Source organism: Mustela erminea, chromosome 1, assembly GCF_009829155.1.
Source record: "Mustela erminea isolate mMusErm1 chromosome 1, mMusErm1.Pri, whole genome shotgun sequence".
NCBI lineage: Eukaryota > Metazoa > Chordata > Mammalia > Carnivora > Mustelidae > Mustela > Mustela erminea.
The window spans coordinates 194,647,526-194,667,007 of record NC_045614.1 but is presented as its reverse complement, the minus strand read 5'-3'; the positions used below and the strand labels follow the sequence as shown (position 1 = coordinate 194,667,007).

At 36.5% G+C, this 19,482-nt stretch overlaps 1 protein-coding gene across 3 annotated transcripts in view; it reads left to right on the top strand.

The window, feature by feature from the left end:
* C1H21orf91 (chromosome 1 C21orf91 homolog) overlaps positions 1-14,100 on the top strand; it is a 28,818-nt gene extending 14,718 nt beyond the window's left edge. For 2 of the 3 annotated variants that reach the window (XM_032352897.1, XM_032352908.1), the window contains exons 3-5: positions 9,975-10,511; positions 11,951-12,013; positions 13,215-14,100. In XM_032352897.1, coding sequence (XP_032208788.1) covers positions 9,975-10,511; positions 11,951-12,013; positions 13,215-13,381 — 767 coding nt within the window. In that variant the 3' untranslated portion in view covers positions 13,382-14,100. The remainder of the gene's footprint in view (positions 1-9,974; positions 10,512-11,950; positions 12,014-13,214) is intronic. The other variant, XM_032352918.1, reaches the window with a different exon arrangement.
* Positions 14,101-19,482: the final 5,382 nt, after the last annotated feature.

The window sequence follows — 19,482 nt, the reverse complement described above, 5'->3', positions numbered from 1 at the left end:
ACAATTTCAGTAGCTCAGTCCTTATTGTTTCACTTAGTCCGTTGGAACATACAGTACAAAACTTAAAGCATAATTTGTCTTGGACTAAGGAATGCTGTGTTCTTTCCCAAACCAAAATGTATTTCTTCACAGACATTTTTTAAATGTTTTCCATTGAAAAAGCAAATTATGCTTATTCTAGAAAAATCAAAATACAGGATGCAACAAAAATGTTAAGATTCATAGGCCCACCTACCTACCATCAATCTCTTGATACTTTTGTTATGTTCTAAATGATTTTCTGCAATAGATGATGTGTGTGCATGTGCACACAGGTATAGTACATTGTATTTAAGATTTTATTTATTTGACAAAGAGAGATACAGAGAGAGAGAGAACACAAGCAGGGAAGTGGGAGAGGGAGAAAGCAGGCTTCCTGCTGAGCAAGGAGCCCGATGGGGGGCTGGATCCTGGGACCCTGGGATCCTGACCTAAGCTGAAGGCAGATGCTTAATGAGCCACCCAGGCGCCCCAGTATATTGTATTTAAAAAATGAAATCAAACTTTATGTACCAACTAATAAGCAGCCTTTTCATTTACAATATTCGGAACATCTTTTTCATGTTAGATTAAATTCTACCACTTTTTCTTTAAGGTTGCATCCCATTGTGCCCTAAGTTATTTAACCACTATCCTGTTGATGAATGTTTAGCTTCCTTGCAGTTTACCAGTACTAATCTTTATATGTACATCTTTTATGCTTGTCTGATTAAATCCCCATTCCATTGTAGCTTAAATTCTCAGAGGTAGACTTTTTTAGATCAGAGGCATGTCCCAATTTGCAGTCCTATCATTTGTTTTAATGGCTTCCATTACTGCTGAATTAATACCATGTAATCTTCCAATTAAAAAAAAAAAACTATTTGTTTCGTGATGGGAAAACTTTGTCATATGTCAGTTCTCTGACCCCTTTGTTTCGTTCTTTCTACTGTAGAATTACTTTGATGCAATTATAACACATGGTCACAATTTTCTATTTTAGCATTTTGCAGTATGATTTATCAACTATCATTGCTTTTTTTTAGCTTTAGTTTTTCTTATCAACTGGTTAATGAATTGTAATGATTGTTTCCCATCAGCCTGAACTTCTACCATTTACTACCTATAGTGGTAAATGAATTATACATGCTTTCAAATTCACTAACTAATATATCTCTACTAGATTCTGCCATTTAGCATTTACTTAAGGAATAGAATTTTAAGAATTTTAAGAACTTAGGGCGCCTGGGTGGCTCAGTGGGTTAAGCTGCTGCCTTCGGCTCAGGTCATGATCTCAGGGTCCTGGGATCGAGTCCCGCATCGGGCTCTCTGCTCAGCAGGGAGCCTGCTTCCATCTCTCTCTCTCTCTCTCTGCCTGCCTCTCCATCTACTTGTGATCTCTCTCTATCAAATAAATAAATAAAATCTTTAAAAAAAAAAAAGAATTTTAAGAACTTAAGAGTTTTAAGAATTGTGATTCCAATGTATGCACAAAGTTGAGATGTAAAACTGAGGTTTTAAAATAACTTTGGGACAGCTTTTCAATTTGTTTTTTTTATTTGTAAGATCAATCATTCAGAACCTTAACCAGGTTTCAGGAGATAAAGGGCAAAGAATTCTTACCCCTATCACATTTCTGGCTTTTGAACCTGTAATTTTAGGAAAGCTAGGGGCTTGGGGGAGGGGGTCTGCAAATTAGAATCTTTCTGTGTCACATACAAGTAGATATTTTAAAACTGATAGCTCACAATCATACTACAGTTAATTTGAGTAGCCTTTCAAGAGTCTTTTATGACAGCTTTGTGCACAAAAACAATTTTAGAGTAAATGTCTACACTCAGTTAAAGTTCTTTTGGGGAAAATGGAACAAGTAGAGGTTTACTTGGGTCAGTTGGATTATTGACTTAAAACTTTTTATAGTGCAGCTTTAATTGTGCCACTTAAAAAATAGTCTAAATTTGACATATTTTAATGTACTAGAAAAGCAAATTTAGCTTTTTGTATTGTGTGCTACTGTGAGCTTAGTATCCCATATGAAACCATCAGTAAGAACATGGGTAGCTTCCATCCATGTTCTCATGCCAAGTACCCTTTTGCTTAATTACCTCTGGACAAACTGCCCTGTCCAATTTGGTAATCTCGCTACAATGTGGTAATTAAACTTAACTAAAATTAGATAAGGTTAAAACTTTAGTTCCTTGGTCATATCAGCTACATTCAAATGCTTAATAGCTCCAGGTGGCTAGTGGCTACTGTATTGGCTAGCACAGATACAGAACCTGTCCATCAGCACAGAAAGTTGTACTGAACATTGCTAATTAAAAAACAGGTAGGTAAATTAGGGAATTGTTGCTTTTTGTACTGTTAGTAATAAACAGTTGTTACGTAGGTGTGTCTCCCAAGGGTGCCAACTGTTACAATGAAAAAGTAAAGTTAACTGAGAGGTTCTCTTTTTTTTTTTTTTCCCAAAGATTTTATTTATTTATTTGATAGGCAGAGATCACAAGTAGGCAGAGAGGCAAGCAGAGAGAGAGAAGAGGAAGCAGGCTCCCTGCTGAGCAGAGAGCCCGATGTGGGGCTCGATCCCAGGACCCTGGGATCATGACCTGAGTTGAAGGCAGAGGCTTTAACCCACTGAGCCACCCAGGCGCCCCAAGAGGTTCTCTTTTTAACGAGTCATTTGCAGTTTATAGATCTCCTTTCCATCTCAGTTCCTTGGTTATTAGAGATGGCGGTTTATCTTTTTACATTCTCTCTCTGAACTCCTGCTCACTGAAATTTGCCCTTATAATTCATTCACTGGATTAAGCTGTTTAACTGCTTAATCCTTCTCTTAGCACACACAAAACTTTAGAATGGAGTAAACATCCTAAGCTGCAGTCTGCTGTCTAAAGTCCACCTGTTGGTATATCTTTCTTTAGGGCAGTGATTCTCCAAGTGTGGAAAAGCAAGTTGCTGAACCCATCTGTGTATTGGCTTATTGTGGTTGCCAGCAATTCCATCTGCTAAATGCAGAGATAAGCAATTACCTATTACTTTTAAACAGGATGTTTGGTACTTGAATTTGACACACTCTTAAGTGACTCTTCAGCTAAAGGCATGGGGTAGGAGGGAATAGGACACTGTTAGAACCACAGACTCGGGGTGCCTGGGTGGCTGAGTGGGATACAGCCTCTGCCTTCAGCTCAGGTCATGGTCTCCGGGTCCTGGGACCGAGCCCCTCATTGGGCTCTCTGCTCAGCCGGGAGCCTGCTTCTGCCTCTCTCTCTGCCTACTTGTGATCTCTGTCTGTCAAATAAATAAATAAAATCTTAAAAAAAAAAAAAAAAGAACCACCATACTCATGAAGGCACATAAGACAGCCAGTAAAAATAGAAGCCTAGCTTGCCATGGGCGTGGGAAGGAAGCAGGTGCTCCAACTTTCTATTCTTGCCTTCCCACCGTTGGTCTGATTTCCTACCTTTAGTCTCATGACAGGATAGACTATCTGAGCATCCTCCACTGAGTGGCTGTGATGGGCAGTAGATACAGTAGTAATAACTCTTCTTGAATCCTAGCTTAGCTGCTCCTCCTTGCTCATCAGATGAAGAATAGCCTGGTCAAGTGAGGTGTCAAAACATCATTGGGAAAAAAGGAAAAGCATCATCAGAACAAGCAGTTTTTATACCAAAGCAGTTCAGACCTGATATCACTGCATAGTCTCAATACAGTACAAGTGTCACTAATGAACACGGCTGCATAGCCTGCTGGGTCACAGGTTCCTTACAAACTCATGAAGGAAATGATAAAATGGTTTCAAATTAAACAGCACTTGCCCTATTTTCAGACAATAGCTTCTTCTCATAACTAGCCCATTGCTGCCAGACTTGTGATTTGGTTCTTAAGAGAAACCAAATTCTAAGTAGATCTATATATGTGTGTGTATATGTATATGTATGTGTGTGTGTGTGTTTGTGTGTGTGTATATATATAAATCTTTCTCTTTTCAAACGTGTGTTTGTGTGTGTGTGTGTATTTCTTTTTCTTTTCAAACACTTGTAGGCTAACCAAGACTTGTCTGCAATATGGTTGTGGGTGTGCTATCCCTGCTTATAGAGCTATAGAGCTTTTCCTCTCTTCCTTTGGTCCAAAATTGGAATCATCCTCACAAAGACTTAACCCCTTAATCCCTTCAGTCTTTCTTGGAACAACAAAGTTTAGCTCCCCTCCCATTTTTACAATGAACGTGTAAGCTCCAGATTCTTCTTCATATGGCCAGCACATAAACGTGCAGGTACTTGTCCTTGCTCTCTTAGCAACGGAGAGAAGATCATCAAATAAAAACATTTTAACTGATAAAATTCTTTAAACTGGGCAAGACATGAGCGTCCATATAAAAGATTTTGAAGCAGAACTGCATGAAATGTTGCACAAATGTTGGTCATACTGGAAGGCAGTGAGTTTAAGATTTCTTCACAGCATGTTAACAGCCTGGAACTCAAATTTTTAACTCCATTTTCTTGCCTTATTTAAATATTAAGAAAGAACACACAAACCCAGAGTTTGGAAAACCAATACTGCCAGTTGTGTAATTCTGTTTTATGTCTGAGGTAACTCATGGATGCTCCCTTCAGGCTGTCCAGTCTGCTCCTGCCGTGTATTACTGCTTTACATCCAACTACCGGTTGCATTAGACACGCTGTGCCTGGGGAGCACCAGAGTGGAAGAAGCCATTCCTTTGATTGGGAAATGAAATAAGTAAGCAAATTCAAAATGAAGTCTAATTGACAGAGAGTAAGCACAAATAAGGCAGCCAGATGATAAGATTCAAGAATGTGTGAAGCATAAAGCCAGTAACATCAGTGCAGTCGGCTGAGAAGCATGCTCTTTGACAGGACCAGCTGGTGGACATTAAAAAAAGATTGGTTAGCCTACCTCATTACCACCAAATCATAAATGAGAGGTCTTCCAGCGGCTGGGGGTAAAATCCAAGGGTGATGGGACATGTGATAGGACTTGATCAGTGTTTGGGGTTTGTGCCTATTTTGTAGCACCATTTAGAGTATCATCTGACTCAGGAAAAATATGTTACTATAAAAGGCAGATTAAATATAAGCATGGAGATATCCTTGTTTTAAAAGGGCCACGGTGATAGGTAGACCAAAAAAAAAAAAAAATTGGATATTTGAGTGGTTTTGCACTTCTGTGGGTTTAACCAAATTTTCTTAAAAGTAAATTTATCTTAAAAGAATAGAAATGAGGATAGCATGCCAGATGGGTTAGTGGGAGAGTTTTCAAAGTATGTGAGAATGGTATAACAAAATCAGAGCTGGAAGTTGGAAAAGATAAAAAAGAAAGATATTGAATAGGAACAGCTTAACTTTTTAAAAGACCACTGTTCATATAGAAATATACTGCCTATATAAATTTCTAACTGGCCTCTATCCAGAGGAAACTAGTACTTTAATAAAAGCAATTATGGTTGCCAATTAAAGTCTTGGTTCTCTAATAATAATGACCTCATGATAAAAAAAAAATTACAAGGACATTTTTGAAGTATGTTTTAAAGAAGTTTTCATAATAGTTAGGATGTCAATTACATTGGCCTTCAACTTCTGTATTAGTAAGGGAGTTGTAATGCAATTTTTGTTGACCTGGTTCGGAAACTCCTTATAACTCAGCTCCTCAAAAATATGAACTCATTTAATTGTGTTTAGATTCATTCCCTCTCAAAAGCTGCTGAGGGAACAAATTAGTGCTCAGAGCTGTTTATACTTGTAAATGCAATTAAAATTGAAAAGTCAGTAGGCAAACTCACTGGGATCTCTGATAATAGCAATGGTTGTTTCGCTTACAATAATTCGAACTGATGAAGTGGAAAAAAACAAAATCACTTCAAGAGTTTATAAAATGGCATGTATATCACGGATACAAATTAAGTGTGCTACTCAGCATTCTTTGCTAGACTAAAAAGTAATCTATCTGTTCAAATATACGAAGTAGTCAATGTATTATATATGTATAATGTGTTTTACTTTTTATATTTTTGAATTTTTTGTTAACTCTGCTGCTACGTGGGATATTTTAAACCATGTTTATAAAACCAACATTTTCAAATTGAACCTTAAAACTCCCGTCAAGTTTTAAATTGTTAGAGAGTTTAACAAAATTAAAGGTATTGAGCTACAGTCAGCATAAAACAGCCACCTTATATATTCACTGTGTGTAAATTCTATTAAAATTATACAACAGAGAAGTTCATGATTTTGCCTGTCAGATTGAATGATGCCACAAGATTGCCATCTCTTAATCAGCACCACTCATGAGTTCTTCAGACTAATGGCCCATTAAACTCATTGTAGGAGTAACTTCACTGGAAGATGGCTTTTTTTCATTAACCTCTGAGTACCCTGGCAAAACTGCACAGCCTGGCTCCCTTTACTTGGATGGGCAAAAGTTCATTGTGTAGACTTTGAATGATAATTGGTAGTAAGTTTTGTTTGTTTGTTTTTTTAATATAATTTAAATTTTCCCTTATTTGTTTAATGACTTTTTCTTGAGTACTTACCATGTGCTAGGCATGATGCCGAGGATGCATGTAAAACAGGTATGGTCCCCTTTGTCACAGAACTTCCAGCTGGAGAAGAGGCACCTGCAAAATCTAGTCCGATCAACCGACCCAGGTATATTGGTTAAAAGAAGCTTCTTGGAGTAAGAACTGGACAAGAGATGGGGGTGACCTGACAGTGCCGTGGGAGAGGTGATCTGTGGGTGAAGCGAGTTGGGGTGCTGTACTGCTAGATTTTAACGGCAGAAGAAAAGCCATCGAAATGGACGGCAAAACATTTGGGATGGGTAAGGGGAGGAGCTGTCAAGGACCGTAGGTTTCTTTCTTGAGCAGTCTTTGGTGCCAGACTGAGGAGGAGAAAGGGATTTGGGGTTTGGGTACTGAGAGTCGGGGAAAAGGCATTTGGTTGAGGCAGGGTTTATTTGAGGAACCACTTGTTTTCATGTCTTTTGTAGGTGACTTTTTCTTGTGAGTATCTCAGAGAATCTGACATTTATCTTACATTTATGTATTTGCACAGCAAATTGAATATTGTAGTTCTCTGATTTGCTCTTTATCTCAAAAGATTATTTATATGCATGTAATCATATTCTTCTCTGGGTTCCTAGCATTCATTGGGGTAATTTAAGTAAAAGCTAAAAGAAAAATTATACTTAAAGTAAGAGAAGTTATATTCCATGCACCTGAGTGGCTCATTTGGTTGAGCGACTGCTTTCAGCTCAGCTCATGATCCTAGAGTCTTGGGATCGCGTCCCACATCAGGCTCCCAGCTCAGCAGGGGGTCTGCTTCTCCCTCTGACCTTCCCCTTCTCATGCTGGCCTGATCTCATTCTCTCTCTCTCAAATAAATAAATAAAATCTTTAAAAAAAAAAAATAGAGAAGTTGTATTCCACAAATTACTAAGAGGAACATTGGATAAGAAAAATCTTTACCTTCAAAAGCCCACGTTATTCTTTAAATAGACATCTATTGACCTGCTGTTAAAGTGCTGGGTATATCACAAAATTCATCATTTCATATAATTTTTTATTTTTTTATCAATAAGTTTTTGAAGCTTCTATATAAATACCAAATCCCACAAAAGTAACAGCAAAAAAGTAATTTCTGTAGCATAATTTAGAACCCGTTTATTTGCCAAAGAATTTCCTTTCATATGGACAGAAGGAGAAACCTATAACTTACTATGTTTATTAGATTCAACTAAATCATTGCTCAATGGATTAAGCTGTGGCCTTGGGCTAAGGAGACTGTTGACTGTTTCAGGGATTGGCTGTGGCCATGTGTTGGCCGTGAGGCTTCAGGGAAGCTGCAGAGTAAGGCAGCTCTTTCATCGATCTTCCAATTAGTAAAATAAGCAAGTTCAGGTTCTCTCTCCCTACCTGCTGTTTATCCAGAGCAATAATATTAGAATCAAATAGCAGAGTGGAGCTATTAATTTGGTGTATAATTTGTACTACCTACTTTTTATCTTACCTTTTTATCTTACCTTGTCTTAAACATATATAATAAAACTTTAATGTTTTATTCTAATAAGCCAGATTTGTAAATTTCCTTTTTGTGTTAATGCATGGCAGGGTCAAGAGTGTACACTGTGTTATCAAATAGAGCTTTGAGAGTTTGCACTTTAAATATCTTAATGTTGCTGGAAATTTGACCTAATCAGACAATAACTGGTTAAAAAACAGAAACATACCCACACACACAACTGCAGTACAGGTAGCAAGGGCGTAAATAAAATGGGTATGAAAGTCAGTTTAAGTTCAGTTTTTGTGCTCGGTGGAAGACAAAGTCTGAGATATTTGAGTTTCCCGTATGCTTATTACATTACCACTGCTCAGCAGGTGCACTCACATGGCTTGCTCATGGAGGAACCAGTAGCCCGTTTGCACTGGTTTTGGCAAACTCAGCAGGTCCCACCATTGGCTGATGTTACGTCATTTTAGAATAAATTAATACAAGCACTTTTATACCTGCCTTAATACCATTAAAGTGCAGATACTTCATTGTCTTACTATTAGGCCCAGAGTTTGGAGTTCATTTAATAAAGTTGTTACAGCTTCAATTTTTGAAACAAAGGATGAATGCAGAATGTAATTTTTTTCTAAGGAGTCAGCTAAAACCTTTTTTCTTTTTTTTTCTTTTTTTTTTTAACCTAGCTCCTGAGTGGCTCTCTACTTCCCCTGTTGTCAACACTAAGCAGATTTACACTGGTTAATTCTGGCAGGTGTTAAATTTCAGCTCCCCATCCCGTACTCACGTTCAGTGTAAAAGCACTGCTGTTTGACTCTGATAATACAGTTGGAATGTGTGAAAATGTATGAAGGTATTCTGTGTTAAGAAATGTATTGTGTTCTTTGAAAATGTATTCAATACCTGTTTCTTAAAAAAACAATTGAAATGACCTACTTAAGCTCTGTCTAAAACTTGGGAGATGGAAGGGTGCCTGGGTGGCCTAGTCACTTGGCATCTGCCTCTTGATTTTGGTTCAGGTCGTGATCTCAGGGTCATGAGATTGAGCCCTGCACTGGGCTCTGTGCTCAGCGCAGTCTGCCCGTCCCTCTCCCACTGCCGCTCTCCACACTCAGCGTTCCCTCTCTCTCTCTCTCTCTAAAATAAACAAATAAAATAAATCTTTTTTTTTTAATGGCGGGAGGTAGAAAAGTGTAATAAGACTATTTCTGCTACTTACGGTATATAATAAACATTTGTGAGTTAAAGAATTATACTGGTTATTGTGTCCTAGTGGATTGACTTTACTGCTGTATGAAAAATAATTGTGTGTAATGTGTTTCTTCTAGAAGGTAAAATTATCTTGATAAAGTTTTAGTAAGCTAAAACAGAAATGTGGAGATATTTTTAGATGCTTTCATTTTCTTAAAAAAATAAATCTAACCAGTTCATTGACTTTTTGAGGCTTTCATTAGTGTGTATTTTTCTGGTTCTGGTGTATCCAGTGAAACATGACTAATTTAAGAATATGATTGTGTGTTTATTGGGAAAAAATTGTCACACATTTCTCTTATAGAGCCTTACAATAGAAATGTTTACAAGTGTGTACTTGGAGGAGAAGTAGTGAACAAAGCACCATACTGTAAAGGCCAACATTTTGTAAATGTAAATTGATGGCTTGGTAGTACTTTTTTGTAATTCTATGCAATAGCATACCTCTGGACCAACATCCTTGGAAAGGCCTTTATTATTTATAAGAATTTAGTTTTACTTAATATATAGTTCAACTGAAAAATTATTAGACCATGTTTTATATTATTAACAATATTCTTCAGCATTTTTCCTTTAATATACAAACTACCACAAACTGATGTCTGTGTTTTACTAAGATTTTTGGATAATCTTATTGAAACTTTTAAACAAAATGTTAAGACTTCTATTTTCTTTGTTTTTCTATAGGAGTACCAAAATCAAATCTCCTGCACACCAAATCATTAAGGGGCCATAAAGACTGCTTTGAAAAATACCATTTGATTGCAAATCAGGATTGTCCTCGATCTAAACTTTCAAAAAGTACTTATGAAGAAGTTAAAACCATTTTGAGTAAGAAGATAAACTGGATTGTACAGTATGCACAAAATAAGGATCTGGATTCTGATTCTGAATGTTCTAAAAATCCCCAGCATCACTTGTTAAATTTCAGGCATAAGCCAGATAAGAAGTTACTCCCACAGTTTGACTCCCAAGTTCCAAAGTATTCTGCGAAGTGGATAGATGGAAGTACAGGCGGGCTCTCAAACGCTTCACAAAGAATATTGGAGCAGAGGGGAAATACAGACTTCGAGCTTGCAGTGTTGCAAGATTCAGGTGCCACTCTATGCCACAACAGTGTATTGTGGCCTCACAGTCACAACCAGCCACAGAAAAAAGAAGAGATAATCTCTAATCCGGAGGTTGATGTCGGGACCCAGCATCCACGGTACAGCAGAGAGGAATGTAAGTAAAATGGGGAGAAACGTAATGATTGCAGTTTTGGTGACTTTATTTTCTTTTTACCTTTTTATACATGTGGTATGTCAAGAATTTGGCTGTAGAATTATAGATTTTTATAGCTTAATTAAATGACAGGATCATCCTGGCAAAAATGAGGTGTTTTGGGCACTGGGTGCCTCAGTCGGTGCCTAAGTCGGTTAGGCGTCTGACTCTCGATTTCAGCTCAGGTCATGATCTCAGGGTTGTGAGATGAAACCCTGTGTTGGGCCTATGCTGGGTGTGGAGTCTGCTTAAGAGTCTGTCTCTCCACCCCATCTGCCCCCCAAGAAGATTCTCTCTCTCTCCGTCTGTCCTTTCCTCATCTATCCCCCCAATAATGAGATGTCTTAGCTTCTCCATCAGTTCTCTGAAATACTCCTTATTGTGTCATAAAGCATTCGAATTCTACAGTCCATCATATCTTTTGCCATTTTAAGTTTATTAAACTAAATGCAGTTGACAAACAGAGGAAGTTCAGAGTTCCTGTAGTTTTACAAGTACATCTTCAAGCATTGGCTTACACACACTGTCCGCATTGCTCATCGCTACAACACTGACTGGGGGTGGCATTTCAGAAGCCACAATCTGACATTCACTGAAGGACAAAGGTAATGTGTGCACTTATTTTAAAGTTGGAAAAGTGAGCCTTTCAGTTTGTATTTATTTCTGCAAAAACTCACAGAAGCTGAGACAATTTTTTTAAAAGATTTTATTTATTTGACAGTGAGAGAACACTAGTGGGAGTGGGAGAGGAGGAAGTAGGCTCCCTGCTGAGAGGGATTCCCGACGCAGGGCTCCATCCCAGGGATCACGGTCTGAGCCAAAGGCAACCGCTTACCGTCTGAGCCACCCAGGTGGCTGAGACAAATTTTTTGACTCTAAGTCAAGGGATTTTCGAGCTTGAAGGGACTTTGGGTATATTTTTATGCAATTTCTCGATTCTACATATGAATTACCTAAGGTTACATAACAAGGTAGACAAATCAGTTTTTCAAACTATTTCCATGGTACTTTTTTGTTTTTCCAGCTGTGCATCATGAACTACGTAGGTAGTGCTTAAGTATAATCAACTTGATAAGTAGTGACTTCTAGCACTTTTTAAAAACTGAAACAAAGGGAAATAACAGCATCCATTGGATATAATACGAAAGTATTCTCTGGCGTAACTTTTGATTCAGATGGTGGAGGTGTACAGGGAGTGACGTAAAATGTTTCTTACTGTGGGTTGAAAATGTTCTCCATACTTCAGGAGTTCATGAATGGCTCCTACTAAAGTACCAGTGAATATTATAGTGGCAGATAAGTGCAAATGTTTTTTAAAAAATTAACTATTGTATTAGTGATGTAGATGTTTTATTTCCCCATGTTACTATGGTAATAATTAACATATTTTCATGTTTCAGTGAATTCGATGACTCTTGGTGAGTTAAAGCAACTGAAAGCAAAGCTCCGACAGGAAATACAGGGTAAAGAATCAGTGTTAATGTTTTATGCTTGTGAAAATGTTGATACAGAAAATCCCCTGTGACAGGACACTATTAGCTTTATCTGCATCTAAATTTGGAAATGGGAGTAGAACCTATTGGAGTTTCCAGAGCAAAAAGAATAAGAAAACAACTTCTTCATGAAATCAAGAGGACTTCAGTTTTTCTTGTTTCAGTAAAAATGGAGACCTGGAGACTTCTACCTTTGAGCTGAAGCTCTGCCCTTCTTAACAGTTTATTGTGCCAGGCACCATATGCTTGCACTCCCTAAGTTCCGCTGGGTTGTATTAGCCCTTTTTCGTGGGTGTTTTCAAATTATAAACAATTTCAAACACAGAAGTAGTGAGAATGGTATAATGAACCCCCTGACCCATCTCTAACAGCTTCAGCTGTTATCAAAAGCATAGCTCATTTTCTGTCATCTCTACTTGCACCTGTTCCTTTGCCCCACTCCCACCCCCAGCATGGATGATTCTGAAACAGGTTCCAGACAACATATTGTTTCTCCACAAATACTTCAGGATTTTCTCTAAAACATAACTTTTTTTTTTTTAAAGTAATCACAACCTCATTATCACTCCTAAAAAAAAGAAAAAAACAGCTAGTAGTCCAGTAGTATACTAACACTAACAACAGTTAATGTTCAAATTCCCCAATTGTTTCCTTTTTTTTTGTTGTTTTTGTTTTTGTTTTAAATATTTGATTCCCATTTTGGTGAGGAAACCACTTCAGAGACATTAAGGTGCTTACAGAGATCACACATTCAATTAATAACAGATTAAGGATTATATTACGTTCCTTCCTTAACTTCACAGCCAGTGTCACAATAATAATCGTAAATTAATAACAGTAAATAGTAGTAACAATTTGTATTTATCAAGTGCTTATTCTATGGAAAGAACTTTACAGGTGTGATCTCATTTACTTCTCCCAGTACTCCTGTGAGATGCTTATTGTTAATATCAAGGTTATACATAAGAGGAAATGAAAATGTGGTTTAAGTTACTTGCCTGAGACTCATAAAAGCGTAGGAACAAGAATTCAGAAATGAAGGTACTCTGATTCCAAAGCCTCTTAGAGGGGTTTCCAGACCTGGGTATGAATAGGCACTTCCTATCCATAAGCCATAGTAGATACTAATTGAACCCATTTATGTATTCAACTACCTTTTAAATCTTTACAGAAGTTTTTGAAGAGTTGACGCATCAAGTTCAAGAAAAAGATTCTTTGGCCTCAGAGCTCCATGTCCGCCACGTTGCCATCGAACAGCTTCTCAAGAACTATTCCAAGTTACCGTGTCTGCAAGTGGGGCGAACAGGAATGAAGTCACACTTACCCTTAAACAACTGAACTAACTTTCACTCACTTCCTTTGCCCTCATGCCCCTACCATTTATTGGTCTGCTAGGCATGCCAACTTTGAAGATGTTGAAGAAAGTTACAGTCCATTTTTTTATGGTCATTAAATTTGCAAAGCTGAAGGCAGTATTTAACATCTTTGTCAAATAAAGCAGATCATTACACTCTTAGTCTTCTAGGATTAATCATTATGGTTTGTTTTGGGAATCTTTCTTCCCATAATTACTAAATGGCCCTGCTTAATTTACCACATGTGACTATTGTTACAGTGTGATTTTATTAAACATATTTTAATGTAATTCACTTATCAAGACAATAGAAAAATTTTTAAAAACTCCTTAGATTAGTCTGAACTACTAAAGATAATTTTAAGAGGGAAATGGAATTCATAATGCACCTCCTATTTATTATGAGCAATATTTTAATATGGAAAATTTTATATATAAAAATGCTATTTTAGGTACCTTTCCATTCTCTTTATAAATGTGTATTTGAATGCCACTGTATATTATATTTACACTTTCCTGTGTGAATATGTTCATCCATATTTCATATCACTGTATTTTATTCTCTTAATACACTCTTTTTACTATTACCTTGTTATCCAAAGATAAATGTATTTTGGAGTAGAAATCTATCTAGTTGAATTGTTTTGACTTCTGATAAATCTTATGAAAGAGGAATTAATAACTTTTTAAAGCAAGTATCCAAGAAAAAAAAAAGACGTTATTTTTTTCTAACAAAAGCAGTCTTGAGTTAGTTAAGGAAAATGCTAATCTAGTTTTCATATGTCACCTTGTCTCCATAGAAGTAAAAGCCTCTCTACTTCATTATTATTTCCATTCTAATGACTTTGATGTGTTAGAATTTGGACAGAGTAAGTCAAGCCTCACTTCCAGGTCAAATGTAGTATATGTCAAATTGAATGTGCTGCAAGATTTTTGTCCCATCTTTGTAAAAAGCTTCAAATTCTTCTGTTTGCCACTGCAGATCAAGTTCAAGAATCCTTAAACTGTCCACATTCTCTTAGCAGCATCACTGAAATTGGTGCCCAAAGAAAACATTGTGAGATATTTTTTTCTAAACTTTAGAATTTAAAGAGGAAGAGAAGACTGCTTGACACAGAAAAATAAAACTGATTCAAAAACAATAAGCCCATTTCGAAGGGATATTCTTATAAGTTGCCTGTGATGTTTCCAACGAATTCTGAACTAGTTGGTCATCTCAAACAGCTAGATATGTTTTTTAACAATGTATTATGTAGTAAAAGCTATAACCAGTGCAGAATTAAAATGGGCTCTAAATTCTGTTTTTAGTTGGTGCTTAGAATGTATTTATGAGGTAAGATTTTTGCTTGAAAGAATCTGCAGAAAAGCCCATTAGCTTGGCAGCTTCATGCATAAAGATACGAATGACTTCTATCTTAAATCTGGCAGCCTGCCCTGGCTTGGGTCAGATTTTAGTCTTGAACACAAACAGTATTTGACTAAGCAAAGAAACGCCTCAATCTAGTAGAAAACAACTTTTTGTAATGATAAGATGTGTTAAATTTGCCTCAGAGTATTAATTGATATCACAGTTGATTTTGCTTTGTTTTGTTTTAAGTATGATGTAACTGTTTTTGGAGCTTTTGAAAAATGTTTTCAATTTTTCTCGGTTCTTTTGAGTCATCCAAAATGAATTTAAAATCCAGGGAGTGGAGATACATTGCCTTAGTTTTGATAAGCTTTAAACTGAATGTGTGCAATATCAAAATCTTTATAAATTTACAAGTTGAATAAAGACATTTCCTGATGATGCCAGTAAAGTGCTTAGTTGTTAGGTCACATTTTTTTAATTTGACTTTACTGTCATTTGGCATAATTCATCAAGAATGTTACAAGCCAGTGTGCTTGCACACGTTTGTGCTTCTACTTATATCGCTTAGGGACAGCCGTCAAAGTTTGGGATGTGTTGCATTTGATACCAGTAGTAGCATATTTCCAGAGTATAAGCCATATGGGGCAGTCCTAAATGCAACAGTATTAATCCAAAGAAAAGTGTTTGCTTTGTTTCTGGCAAATATGTAGCTTTACTAATTGAGTTTGGAACAATTGGGTGGGATTGTGCATGTACTTATGGTCTTAATTGGAGATTCTGGTTATTCCATTTAGATATTTCTACCTAAGCTCTTCAAAGGAAAGGTGCTGTTTAAAAAAAAAAAAAAAAAAAAAATCTGTGGTGCTGGTACTCACATTAGTACTTTATTTGGATGAATATGGCAGTAAAAATTTTTTTCTTGAAAGATTTTGTACAGCAGCTTATCCACATATTTGGTAAACTGATTCCTGGGTTAGTTTTCTTTCTTTCTTTCTTTTTTTTTTTGACACAGAGAGAGAGATCACAAGTAGGCAGAGAGGCAGGCAGAGAAAGAGGAGAAAGTAGTCTCCCTGCTGAGCAGAGAGCCCTATGCAGGGCATGATCCCAGGACTCTGAGCTGAAGGCAGAGGTTAAATCCATTGAGCCGCCCAGGCGCCCCTAGTTTTCTTGATTGAATATGCAATTATTGTATATATGCAAAAATAAAAATAAGGGACAGAGTTAAGTTCTATCTTGAGAGAACATGAAATACTACAAATATTAGTTACCATACTTGGCTATTCTTCAGTGCAGTTGTTAGTACTTTTTGAGGAAGTTTAGAAGAAAATCTCATATATACCATCAGTTTCAAAAACAGCAAAAGGAAGAAGACTGCCAATCAGCTGTTACTAACATTTTCAGAGCTTATATGAGTCAGAGGAGTGAAATAAGACTAATGTTTTTTCATGTTGGATTTCATAATTAGACAAACTGAGTTTAAAAAAATCAACCTGAAGTCAAAAGCAATTTTGATCACATAAGACTATTCACTTTCAAGATTAAAGTTTTCAAATTTGTTCAGACTTTTAATTAAGTTAAAAATCTATTTTAATTTGAGATTATCATCCTTTGATCAAAGCATTTAATACCCAAATTGGTCTTTTCTTTCTTTCTTTTTTTTTTTTTTTTTTTTTTTTGTTAAGGAAAAAAAGAAGGCAAGCACTTAGGACCCAGTAACAGGTGATGAGAGAGCAGATTAGTGGCATTTTGTTCCATCATGTAGTTCCTTAGATGTTGGAACAAAGAAATGTTCTTAGTTCTTCAAGTTTTATGCTCATTTCACCACAAAGTGCCCATTTTTGTATACACTTGAGAATTATTTTTTAAAATAACAAGTTCATGTTGGAAAGTGATTTCAAAAGTGTAATCAAATTGTCTTCTATTTTGTTGGCATCTCGACAGGCATCTTGAGATTTCTTGGGTTTTTCATCTGATCACATTCTTTACTACTGAAAATGGTCTAAAGTGCTTTTCTTGTTGATATATTTTTTACCTTGGTGTTTACACTGTTGAAGCTTGTCAATTTTTGCTAAGTTTTTTTAAATTAATTTTGAGGATCTATTTGTATTGTGTTGATGCTTACCAGCTTGGGCTTCATTTTGTTTTAGAAGAAATCTACTTGTGTTATTAAATATTATAAAATGCAATTCAAAATGTATATGCTCTAAACTTAAGAACTTTTAAAGAATAAATTATTTGTGTAGCTTATAAGGAGGTTCAGTTGGTGACCATAAAATTAGGTTGTGACATGAAAATTTTCAAATGGTACAATGTAAAGTTCTTACAGTGTTTTTTTTCTGATTTACTGGGATATTGCTTATGCTAAAGTAAAATATCTTAGTATTTTTAAGTACTTAATAAAAAGTTTAGTACCCTACCAACTTTTTAAAGATCTGTTGTTCAGATGCAGCTGTAAAGCAAGGGCAATTGATTTTCATTTCAGTGTTTAAGTGCATTTTTAACTTAGGGTTGGTGGAAATAATTATTTGAGGAAATTTGTGGTGAGAATCAGTAAGGGATAAAACCTTCAACAGGTTATTCTTGCCACATTAAGTTTTGTGGTAGGGAGGGAAAGAGTTTATTTAGCAGAATAATGAGGTACTTGGGCTCTGGCACAAGCAAAGGGGTGGTGGAGGAGGGTTCTAATCCTGCAGAGTAACGAGGTCTTGTCCGACACATCAGTGTTCGCCTTCACTTCATCCCTTCCTAATTGTTCTTGTTATAGTTCAGTCTCACCCCTTCAGCACCTTGGTTACCTTGCTATGAAACAATCGTAGCAAGTCTCTAGCACTAAGATTTTTTTTTAGCACCTAGTTTGTAACATATACATTCCCTATTCTTGTTAGTTTAAAAAGAACCCAAATTATTAATGCATTTTGGCAATATTGAATTAGTACACAATTTTAAGCTTACCCAAGGAAAACCAAAAAATCTTGAAGATGAATACTGAGCCCTCACCCCCTCCAAAAAATAGTTGGACTTCCCTCAACTGCATACCCCTCAAAAGGAATTTTAGTATCTTCAAACATGTAGAGTATTTCCATTCTGCTGCCTCCCAAAGTGGCAATTTAGAAAATGTTCCATAGTGATTTCTGTTAAGTGCCATCATCCCTACTTTTATAGTTTGTATGTGTGTGTTAACCCTGTTTTGAAGCTGAGTAACCTATACTGTGGCCATTGAACCTAGTCTCTCTTTGTTGTTAGAAATTTACTTTACGGAATTGTGCTAGAGTCTTTGGGAAAAGAAAATGAAACTAGTGGTGAAAAACAAGTCCGTTTTAAAAGCGTTTTAGACATTACCTGGCATTTTTTTTCTTTTAAAACTGCAATAATTTATATATTTGTATTGTTCTGCCTTGGAACTGTAACTACATATGCTTGTCTACTTTTTTTAATTTTGCAACAATAAAATAATATTTTGTTACCAGTTAGCTTCAGCGTATATTTTTAAATGTACTTTTTTCTTCTTAAATTGTTGACCTATAAGAAGGGTCTGGTTTTGCAGGCTTAGGGAATCTCCTTAACCATCATTTTCTAACAGTTTATCTTAATGTTTTGTGAAAATCTCTTTTTTTTTTTTTTAAGATTTTATTTATTTATTTGAAAGAGAGGCAGTGAGAAAGAGCATGAGTGAGGAGAAGGTCAGAGGGAGAAGCAGACTCCCCGTGCAGCTGGGAGCCCAATGCAGGGCTCAATCCCAGGACTCCGGGATCATGACCTGAGCTGAAAGCAGTCGTCCAACCAACTGAACCACCCAGGCGTCCCATGAAAATCTCTTTCTGATAGTTAACTATTGCCTCTGTCCCAAGAGCCTAGAAACAGGAAGTTAAGATTCCTGTGGCTTGTTAGATGTCTGGGCAACTTTTTAAATTGGAGTGTAGTTTCCATACAATAAATACACAGATTTTACTTGTGGTGTTTGAGTTAACAAATATACATAACTGGAAAACCATCAACCTTTGCACCCCTTGCTAGTGTCTGCATTCCTTATTTCCCTTCCACTGTTGTGATATCTAGCCCCATAACTTGCATTTGGCTGCTTCAGGACATAAATGTTATCATAGAGGATGTACTATAGTCACTTGCCTCTGGCTTTTTTCACTCAACTGGATGCTTTGAAATTCTTGCATAGTAACTCAGAGATCACTAGTTGTGACTTCTTTTTTTTTTCTGACTAGTGTTCTTTTTTTTTTTTTTAAAGATTTTATTTATTTATTTGACAGAGATCACAAATAGGCAGAGAGAGAGAGAGAGAGGAGGAGGAGGAAACAGGCTCCCCAGCGAGCAGAGAGCCCGATGTGGGGCTTGATCCCAGGACCCTGAGATCATGACCCGAGCCGAAGGCAGAGGCCTTAACCTACTGAGCCACCCAGGTGCCCCTGACTAGTGTTCTTTTATTGTATGAATGTATTATAATTTATCCATTCACCTGTGATGGACATCTGAGTTATTTCCAGTTTGGGGCTAATATGAATAAAGCTGTTGCGAATACATTTAAATTGACTGTGAAAAGAAAATCAGAAAATAGAAATTAAAGTATTCGAGGTCGCTTGTGGTTAGTTAGCATCATGAATCTGACTATTTACAATTAACTATTATTCCCCACAAATGATTTCTAAAATAATGTATATCCTTTTGGATAGCTGAAAATTAGGGAACAAGGAGAGTTATACAGAAGATCAGAGGCAGAATACA